The sequence below is a fragment of the Podospora pseudocomata genome, chromosome 4, assembly GCF_035222375.1.
Source record: "Podospora pseudocomata strain CBS 415.72m chromosome 4, whole genome shotgun sequence".
Lineage (NCBI taxonomy): Eukaryota > Fungi > Ascomycota > Sordariomycetes > Sordariales > Podosporaceae > Podospora > Podospora pseudocomata.
In genome coordinates, this window is record NC_085888.1 from 17927 (window position 1) to 28274 (window position 10348).

At 52.7% G+C, this 10348-nt stretch overlaps 4 protein-coding genes across 4 annotated transcripts; 1 reads left to right on the forward strand and 3 right to left on the reverse strand.

The window, feature by feature from the left end:
- Positions 1 to 975: 975 nt before the first annotated feature.
- QC762_0060730 (uncharacterized protein) lies at positions 976 to 2007 on the reverse strand (the record flags this gene model as incomplete). Its single annotated transcript, XM_062883599.1, has 1 exon — positions 976 to 2007. One exon carries the CDS (start codon positions 2005 to 2007, stop codon positions 976 to 978), a length of 1032 nt encoding a protein of 343 aa, XP_062742947.1.
- A 1548-nt stretch (positions 2008 to 3555) lies between these two features.
- QC762_400010 (putative secondary metabolism biosynthetic enzyme) lies at positions 3556 to 4425 on the reverse strand (the record flags this gene model as incomplete). Its single annotated transcript, XM_062889454.1, has 1 exon — positions 3556 to 4425. One exon carries the CDS (start codon positions 4423 to 4425, stop codon positions 3556 to 3558), a length of 870 nt encoding a protein of 289 aa, XP_062742948.1.
- A 1048-nt stretch (positions 4426 to 5473) lies between these two features.
- QC762_400020 (putative secondary metabolism biosynthetic enzyme) lies at positions 5474 to 6331 on the forward strand (the record flags this gene model as incomplete). Its single annotated transcript, XM_062889455.1, has 1 exon — positions 5474 to 6331. One exon carries the CDS (start codon positions 5474 to 5476, stop codon positions 6329 to 6331), a length of 858 nt encoding a protein of 285 aa, XP_062742949.1.
- A 292-nt stretch (positions 6332 to 6623) lies between these two features.
- On the reverse strand, positions 6624 to 10221 carry QC762_400030 (putative NRPS-like protein biosynthetic cluster). The gene is made up of 2 exons (XM_062889456.1): positions 7226 to 10221; positions 6624 to 7169 (listed from the first exon to the last, which is right to left on the reverse strand). The coding sequence occupies exons 1-2, from the start codon at positions 10088 to 10090 to the stop codon at positions 6762 to 6764; spliced, it is 3273 nt and encodes a 1090-aa protein (XP_062742950.1). The 5' UTR covers positions 10091 to 10221; the 3' UTR covers positions 6624 to 6761.
- Between the last annotated feature and the right edge of the window lie 127 nt (positions 10222 to 10348).

Sequence of the window (10348 nt, forward strand, 5' to 3'; positions counted from 1 at the left end):
ACTGCGCCCGTGTCGAATGCAATAACCCGTGTACCATCATCCGCAACGACGCCATGCTGAACTGCACGTGCCCGTACAACAACTCGTCGCCGTGCCAATCGACTACGCCGTCTGCGTTGGTGTTGGCCCGGATCGCCTTGCCGTACGCTCGTAACCGCAATATCGAATCCATCGGCGACGGCTGCCCGTCGAACGCCACGATGGTCATGAACCGCTGGACCATTTCTCGGACCCGGTCGAAATGACTCCTTGCGTTCTGCTGCGCCTCCTGCTGCGTTTCGCCTCCGGCTCGACGCTGCTCGACCTCGTCGTCCCGCTCCTGTTTGGCCTTGTATAATACCAACATCCGGGCCACCGTTACAATGGCGGACAACCGGGGCGTGTAAACCAATGCGCTCCTCCACCCGTGCCCGACCTGGATCCCTAATACGGCCAACCCGCTGTATAATGCGTTCTGATACTCGTTGTCGCCGATGTTATGGTCCAATAACGCGATGAAAAATTCCAAAACGTCTCGCCCAACGCTCGCATATCCTGACCTTGGGGTCGATCGTGGCTACATATATCGGGGGCTCCGCCGCGGGCCTCTCTGCTCGCTCAATTCCTCTCCCGTCTCTTCATCACTTATCCCCGGACTCGATACCGGGTCTTCCCAACACCGATCCCCATTTGTGTCTTGGCTATTATACGGGTCCGGGTCCTCCGCCGGGTTCTCCGCCACCACACATGCGTACGCAACTTCTTGAAACTGCTTCCACACCTTGGCCTGGTATGCGGTGAAATGGTATGCCGGCCGCTGGTTCTGGGTGCTCCCCTCTCTGTGCCTGGCTTGGGTGTTCCAACCATTTTTCGAATCGTCGTCCCATTCATCCTCCGACTCGGCGTCTGTTTCCCTATCTCCCCGTGACCCCGTCGTTTTTGCTGCCTCGGCTGCGTCTGCCGGTTTCAAATGGGACGTCCGCCACACGTATGCCACTACCGCCTTCCACGATTCGGTGTACCGTTCCATCGTCTGGCCCTTTTGCTCTGCGTGAAACGGCTTTTCGTTCGAATCACCACCCGCCCACGCCTGCTGATATAATTGATGGCCGTCGACCCAACTATCTCGACCCGGGATGCACGCTGGGCCCGCCATATAACCCGTTCTACCGCCAATAAAACACGGGCTAACGCCTTCTCGGTTGCCGCTCCTTCGTCCTTACCTTTGTCCTTACCTTTGTCTTCTGTATTCCTTGGATTCCTCTCCTCCCGTTCTTCCGGGTCTCGTGGCTGTGCGGTGCCGGCCAACCACTCGCGGTCGAATCCTTGTAAATGCCGGGGCCAACCGGTCCGGCGAACCCACATGTTGGCGGAAAACCTCGACTGCTCGCCGATCACCGCCGCCGCTTTTTGGTCGTTGTCTTTGACGGTGTTGGCCAACTCGTTAAACTGGGCTAATATCTGCTTTGCTGAGTCCGGATGGCTTTGATGCACGCTGCCTTCCATTGTCGATGTGGATGCTTGTGCTGGCGTCACTTCGAACAACCGCTGCAACGTGCCCGTCTTGCCGAATTGTTGGCAATGTATGCTGTCGACCCATACGTCCCCTTCGCCGCCTGGTGAAACACCGGCCGACGGCCTTCCACGTGCGCGCACGTTGGTCCAACCATGTGCGTCTCGGCAATGCGCTTGTATGCCGCGATACGTCCGCCGGATATGGCCGCACGGGTGGCCGTCTGGTCCGGGAACTATGCACTTCTTTCCATCGGGCCAAACTGGCAAACCCGGGACGGCGGGATCCCCCGGGCTTGGGAACTGGATTCCGCTTACATCTGACCCTAAAATGCCGCGTCTTTCCAATTCTACCGCTCGCTGGATGATCTGTTGCCGATGCCGTACTGGTAAATAACAATGGTGTGTATTAACGTGCGTCTTGATCGAACTGGGGAATACGGCGTTGTGGCACGAACTGCAAATGGCTATGCGATACCTGGGCAACGGCACAAATACGTTATCGAACGGATGCATATTGATGCGACTTATTGCTGCAATATCCCACGGTTGTGATAACTATCTCGTGTTTCTATCTGCTGGGTGTATATTGGGAAATTCTCTGGCATTCATTATCAACGGATATTTATTTCCTTTCTCTACCCCTTTTTCTCTCTCCTTACATGCACCGCCATAATTGTACTCCCTGGTCTGTTTCCCAACCCTGCTACCGTCCCCGGCTTCCCGTTTGCTGGATCGGGGATTCGGGGGGGATCATGCTGGTCGTTGGCGAACCCTGGCGCCCGACCTTGGCCACTCCGATCCGGTGCGGGTCCGTGCGTTAACCCCAACTTAACCCTAACCTTCGGTGCACACGGCGAACGCGACATCTCCGGACCAAAACAACGATGAAATCGGCACTCTCATGGGCACTTTTGGGGGGGTCGACACCGAACTTTTTATGTTTGGATGTGTTTGGATGCGGTTTTGAGCCGATGTCATTTTGGTCGAGATTGGTAATTGACATCGGCTCGTGTGTGGCCCGTGCGTTAACCCCAACTTACCCTAACCTTCGGTGCACACGGCGAACGCGACATCTCCGGGCCAAAACAACGATAACGATGAAATCGGCACTCTCATGGGCACTTTGGGGGGGTTTCGACACCGAACTTTTTATGTTTGGATGTGTTTGGATGCGGTTTTGAGCCGATGTCATTTTAGTCGAGATTGGTAATTGACATCGGCTCGTGTGTGGCCCGAGCGTTTTTTTTGGGCGCGGGGCGCGAAATTGACATCGACTCGATGTCCTTATGGGATAGTAGTTAGAGTAGATTGTAGACAAATGAACTTGAAATGCTTGCATGAGGAATCAGATTCCTCGACACGGGGAGCGCCCGGTGCTCACCCCTATTTATGTCAAGCTATCTACATATAATTCTGAAGTATCTTTGTACCTTGCTCAGTGTGCTCAGTGTGCTCAGTGGTCTTGGCGCACTGAGCAGACTGATCAGACTGAGCACCTCCTGATTGGTCGTATGGGGGCTTGTGGGTCTTTCCATCCCTGGCCCAATGATTGGCTGAGGTGCCCAGCACCTCGGGTACCACCCAGTGGTTCCTGTACAGGGGTATTACGCTTGGGACGTAACATTTAGCTGCACCGAACCAATTGTCAGAAGTTACCTTCAACCCGTATCCCTTTCAGAGGTTCTGTACAGGGGTTCGTCATAATATATCATGTATCCTAGACTGAATTCTTATATTTGAGAATAAGGTGCCTGCTAGGAAGTTCGCCAAGACAATGGTTAATCTCTTCGACCTGAAGCATGATATTCGCAGCAATGGTCCAAAATTGTCAGGCGAAGATTCAAGCAAAGGTTACTAGGTAGTCATGGGCTTGTAAATGGCTATGCGTATAGGACACACAATAGTCTGAGAATATCTAGGTACACGAGTCACGAGTTAATGGATTGCAATTGTAAAATTTGAACTTAGTTGATATCACCTTGAAGCGCTACTAGACTAGTAATCCTACTACACATAGCTCCATCGTAAATACCCATGTGGTGGACGCCAATTGTGCCCACATTACTTTCCTTCCGGGAAATCACTGATCTTACTAATCTCTCTCCACTCCGCCAAATCCTCCCTAGTCTTATCCAAAGCCTTTCCAATCTCAGCCGTGGCATCACTGCCCAAGGCAAAGAATCCAGGCAGCTCCCTGCCCTCGGCAACACCAGTGCTGGTGACAACATCATATATTACCTCAGCGCCCTTGACGGGGTTGCCGAGCTGAATACCGTTGAAGTCCTTGAACGCCTGGTCGGCCTTGGCGTTGATTTCGTCGTACTCCTTCATTCTGGTGGAGGCAGGGGTGCCGCTTAAGTTGGCGCCTGGTTTGAGCAAGCTGGTCCGGAAGAATCCGGGCTCGATCAAAGTGTGCTTGATGCCAAAGTCCTTGATCTCCTCGGCAAGACCAATGCCTGCCCAGCGAAGAGCGGCCTTGGAGGCATTGTACAGGTTGCAGCTGTTCATCGGGTACCATGCGGCCATGCTGCCGATGGTGACAAGCGTACCCGATCCTTGCTCTCTTAGTTGAGGAAGAACGGCGCGGTAGAGGTTCAGGGGGCCGAAGAAGTTGGCCTCAAACTGCTTGTACGTCTCCTCGGGAGTGGCTTCTTCGAGGGTGCCGGTCTGGACATAGGCTGCATTGTTGACGACAATGTCGATGACGCCGTAGACGTTGACAATTTCGGCAACAGCCTTCTTCAGATCAGGGAGGGGCTTGTTGTGGTCAAGCTGGACAGCCGTGATGTTCTTGTGGGAGAGATCGACTTTGGCGGGGTTGCGGGAGGCAGCGAGCACCTTGTCACCGCGGGCAGCAGCGACCTTAGCAAGCTCGAGGCCGAAGCCGGAGGAGCAGCCGGTGATGAGCCAAACGCGAGAGCGGGGAGCCATTGTTGGATGATCTAGATAAGTTGATAAGAGTGGTAATTCTGGTGTTGTTGAGTGAGAAGTTGTTGGATTACTGGAAAAGACGCCTGCCTTCTTATCTGGAACAGCCACCGCCAGAGAGTCTGTGGGAAAAGCTACATCATTTCACCTATCTTTGTTTGTGGGTAGTTACCCAGCTAGCCATACGTCACTTGTTCCTTTGTGATGAATCAGACCCTGAGATCTCCCTATCCCCTAACCCCGATCGCCGAAGTGGGACAGCCCCACTACTCCGTCCCGAAATGCAGGATCCCGCATTTAGCGCTGTGCTAAGTGTTAATTTAAATTGGATTCTGCGTCCAACACGCATTGTGGTACATCTGCCCTCTACTGCCATTACGTCTGTCTAGTCTTTCAAAATGCAGGTTGAGGAACGGCAGATGCAGGGAGAGTGCAGGGATTAACACCACTGCTCCTTGATTTTTTTTGTTAAACATCAAACAGAGCATGCCACCATAGCAGGTTTTCCAATGGCTATGATGTCAGTGGTGACTCCTGGCCAATTGCATTACACATTTTGATAGTTTGCCGTCAGGGCGTATCGCGGCGATTGTGATGGATTGTGTATTTTTCGGATTCTGATTTTTGACTGCCGATCAGCATGTGGTTTCGGTGTTAGAGGTGGGCATTACTGTTGATCTCGGCGCTCATTTTCTCGACTTAGTGTGGCTAACGGTGCGGGGGTCATGTATGCAGGGTCTGATTGATGTTTTGTCCCGTTGGCCCGTTTGCCAGCCACCTTCTTTGACTGGTCAATGCTATCCCGTCTAGAATAGTCCGAGGGTGACGCAAGAGAGGCTTCTTTAACTCCGGGTCGTTCCTGAAGATAGAGGCATCCCCTGTTAACCCCCATCCTCTTAAAAGACAGGCGAGACAAGATCAGATCGACCACATCGGTAGCACCCAGTCAAGGAATCCCGCGATCCGCTCTATTTGTACGCTTAAACCGATTCACATACGTTTTTCTTTCCCAGACACTAAGGTAGCCTTCTCTTCAACAACTCGCATCAACATGGCTGTCGCAAGAAAGGTCTGGCTCATTACCGGAACCTCCTCCGGCCTAGGCCAAGCCATCGCCAGAGCGGCACTTGCTAAGGGAGATACCGTCGTCGCCACTGCTCGTGACCCCCGCAAGATCTCGGATCTCGCATCAGCGGGCGCCATCACCGAGCGACTCGATGTGACAGCTTCTGACGAGTCCCTTTCTGAGACTGTCAACCGCATCGTTTCCAAAACAGGAGTCATCGACATTCTTGTCAACAACGCCGGTTACATCCTTGCCGGAGGTGTCGAAGAGGTTAGCCGTGACGAAGTGCAAGCTGAATTCAACACAAATGTCTTTGGCCAGCTAAACGTCCTTCGCGCCGTGCTCCCAGTGATGCGCAAGCAAAAGTCAGGAGTGGTTGCGAACCTTGGGAGCATTGGCGGTTGGCGTGGCACCCCTGCTGCCGGTCTATACTGCGCTTCAAAGGCGTGTGCTGCCATCATCTCTGAGTCGCTACGTGCAGAGGTGGCCCCCTTGGGTATCCAGGTGACAGTCATCGAACCTGGCTACTTCCGAACCAACTTCTTGGCCCCAGGACACAAAGTCTGGGCCAAGAACAAGATTGAGGACATCGCCCCGGTTGTGGGAGCGACGAATGACGCGTTTGAGGCATACGACCGCAAGCAGCCTGGTGACCCCGAAAAGGCCGCTCAGCTGATTGTGGAAGCCTTGACCGGAACTGGTAGGGCCCAGGGACGCCCACTGCCTGCAAGGTTCTCCGTCGGGAGCGATGCTTATCAGATTGTCAGTGGTATCTTGGACAGTCAAAAGAAGGAACTGGAGGAGTGGAAGGACTTGAGCACTACCACCGATCACACAGACTAAGACGTCTTTCTTTTGCACCATAGAGGTATTCATGGTATTCGGATATTTGGCCTCTTGGAGTTAGTGGTTACAAATCTATATCAGAGAATAAGTCAATCTAACGTTATGTCATGGGATGTATTTGCAATTGTAGCATTAAGGTTTCCTTAACTTTGTTAAGACAACGAAGGGACAGAAAAGACCTCTTCTGCTTTCTTTTGAACTAGAATTTGTCAAAGAAAGTGATGGCATTGATCTTTCGTCTTGTTACGACGGTTTGCTAAGTACCTTAGCTAAGGTACTTTGAATTCAGGTTCCAACACTGGGCAATTCATTCACTCAAAGAAAAAAAAGGAACAAAGAGCCAATACATCCATTCGCAGAGCCCCAAGCCAAGATTGAGATCCGCCTTCTAATTAGGTACCTATCTACCCTTCTATGCGTACAAGTATCACTCAAGAAACCCCGTCGCCTTCCATTTTCTTACATATCCTTCGACCACCTCTTTCGCAACCCCGCTTTCACTCTCCAGTGTCTTAGACACTGGTCTAGACAGCTTGGTGTCCAAAACAATCTGTCCTTGGCCCAAGACCCGAAAGTCTTGTTCAAAAAAGTCTTTGAGGGAAGCACTGATTGCACCAGACTTTGTCGCAAGGACCAACCACTCTTCAAACGGCACAAGTGTTCCGTCTACTCGACTTGGTTGTACGTCCATCTCTCGCCCCATGATTGCAATGATGTCTCTCATCGGCTGCCTGATCGGGTTTTCGAGATGCAGAAACGGTGGCAAGACTTGCGGCGACAGCAGCATCTCGGTAAGGGCTTGGGCTGCATGGTCTACTGGCAACCATGATACGGTCTAGATATGTTGTGTGAGTAATTGTACGGATTTTGAATCCAATATAAAAGACTTACCCCCTCCAAGTCCGGCCAGACCCCCAGCTTCTGGCAGGCCTTCACCAACACCGGCATGTGCTCCCCAGTCTTCCAAAGCCCACCCCCCTTCTTGTCTGTATCTGCTGGCCCTGACAGCTGCCCGATCCTGACAGTTACACTCTCGGCCTTATCGCCCTGTGATTTGAATACTTCGGCAGCCTCTTTCATTACGCTTTCGCAAACCCACTTTGCCTCGGCATACCCCATTTTGACCGGCGCGTCTGCTTCGACAGGGCCTTCCGGCACCGGTCCATCGCCATAGAAATAACGCACAGCGGCAATCGAAGAGGCAAAGACCATACGCACCCCAACCTCTGGTCGAAGGGAAGATGCCTTTTGGCAAAGCGACAAGAGGTCGCAGAGGAGGTCAAGATGCGTACGGAAGGAAGGCAGTGTGAGCTGAAAGTCCATGGGCCAGGCGAGATGGAGGATATGGGTAACTTCCGATGCGAGAGAATCCAGGGGAAGGTGGGTTTTGCTGTCAAAGTCGAGAAAGGTGATCTTGGACCAAGAGGCTTCCGGGAGAGGGGGAAGACCAGCTGACGAGATGGTTTGCGTTTGGTAGCTTTTCCGAGGGTCGCCCGTAAGGGGAGACACAGAAGCTGCTGTTCGAGAGCCGCGCATTAAACAGATTATTTTTGTTACCGATGAAAAAGAAGACAAACGGGACAGAACATGGGCGCCAAGGCTACCGGTGCTGCCTGTCATCACGACAACGAGTGGGTTGGTGGTAGACGGCCGGGAAGAATCGAGTCGTTGAATGTACTCATCCGCCAAAGCCTTCATCGCATCCGTTCGACTATTGGGCTTCTGGAGAGATTCAGTTGACTCGCCCTCCACCAATAGCGTTCTGATGGCATGAGAAAGCAGGCTCAATGTTGGGCGACGATACACAAACTCGGCCGTCAAGCTTTCTTCCTGGCAGTTGCCAGATCGTCTGAGGGAAGATGTGATCTTCCTTGCAAGCTTCAGGCTCTGTAACGAGTCCAAACCTCGTTCGAAAAAGTCATCCTCGCTCCCTAAACTGCCTGCCTTGAACGACGGACTGACCACGTCTCTCAAGAGCATTCTGAGGACATCTTCGACGTTGTCGACATCGAAAACCGCTCCATCGTCGCTTGATCCCTCTGCATCGATAGCCTGGTAGGCTGCATCAATTTCCGTTCTGAACATTTCCGCCGTCTCCCTACGCATAACGCTGCCTTTATCTGACCTGGGTATGGTTTTGCCGTCTGTGACAAATATGATGGCGTGTTTGGAGCTCACTCTTGCATGAGCATCCAGCGTCTTATTTGCTTCCAGAACCAGCGCCCAGATTTGCTCTCTCAGCACTTCCAGGTCTGTGGTGGCAGAAGGAGAGGGCTCAACTAGCACCGCCATTTCGAATCGACCCTGGCCGACACAGACAGCTGTCTTGACGTTTGCATCACCAGTCAGAAGGTCCTCCAACGTCCTTGGCATAATCTTCTCTCCAGTTTTCAATACAATAACATCGTCCACTCTCCCCAACACTCTTACTTCCATGCCCTCCCCGGCATCGCAATCAGGATTTAACTGCATGTCATCTTGGATCTCAAAGTGCTTTCCTCCCCATCCACAGGGATACCCAATCAGCCGATATGACTTCGCAGCTGGAGAAGCGGGACGCAACTCCAGGCCCAAGTCAGATCTCAGCCTCAAATACCGGTGGTTGTATCCAGTTCCCGGAGTGGGACGAAAGATGGGCGCAATGGCGCCTATTTCCGTGACACCATAGTGATTCAGCAACCTAATACCCTTTTCGACCAGGCTGTTGGCAACGTCAGGGCTCATTGCCCCACCCCCTACAGCGACAAATTCCATCTTTCTCAGCAGCGCAAAGGCAGTGCTTTGTTCCTCGACGGATGGCAAAGAGAAAATATCCTGCAAAATTGAAGGGACGCTCATCAGCGACCTTGCTTTGGACGCTTGAAGGATCTCCAGAGTCGACTTTGCAGCGGGGATGATGGAAGAGGGCGGCAGACAACATGTCAATCCCACCGAGAGCGAGAGGGCAGGTGCTAGAAGTCCGAAACCGTGGTACAAGGGTAATGTTGAGAGGTTGACCCAGGAGGGAACTTCCGAAGACGGGAACTGATGGCATGCGGCATATCCCAGCAGGTAACGGTGAGGAACGGGGATGGGCTTTGGCAGTCCGGTGGTGCCTGATGAGTGCAGTATCAGGGCTGTGTGGCCCAGCTTGGATTCATCACCCACTTCGGGGACAGGTGTCTTGGTATCGCCGTTGCTGTCCAGAAAGGCTTTATAAGGCTCAGTGGTGATGATCTTGGCAGCTGATGGCCCGCGTGCAATTTCGGAGCTGATTACTTCCGTGCGTTGTGACACGAGGAGAGTGCCCGCATTGGTCTTTTGGAGCAGATGTAAAATGCTGTGGGCTCCAAGTCTTGCCGATAGAAGAAGAGCGGGGATATTGAGACTCAACAAGGCGCTGAGGTGAATAAACAAGCCGATGTCGCTCTCCATGTAAAGAGCCACCGGGCGGGCTTTGCTGGAACTTGTGTCGGCATGACCAGTTCGGAGCGAGGCACGAAGCCACTCTGCACATGCCCCAATAGATCTGTCCAGCTGTGCAAACGTGACTGGTTGAATGATGTATGACTGCCTCTCCCTGTTGCTGTTGCTCTCTCGACGATGACATTCGACCTGGTGGCTGAAGATGTGATTTGGGTTGTTGATGGCGTTGAATGCAATGAGCCCCGGCAGTGAGGAGATCTCATCCGGTTTGGCCGGCTTACCACCTCTTCTTTGTGGTGGAAGCGGGCTAAAGGCAGGCCTGACAAACTCTCTCTCTTCAAAGATTCCCATAGTTGACTAGGTAGTTGCGCGTTGATCTAGGTCTTTGTGAGGCGGTGATGGGATTACAAAAATAAAGGACGAGTGACTGGAAGGCAAAAGTCCCTGTTTAGACCATGGCTTGATTCGACGAGAATCCCACATTATGAACCAAGTGGTAAACTGTTGCAACTCCGCAGAATGCTATTTGCGCAACTAAAACGCTCGGGCTTTGCTGTCGCCACTTCGCGGCGTGGTTGACAGACCGGAGTAGAGCCCACACAAGATCGT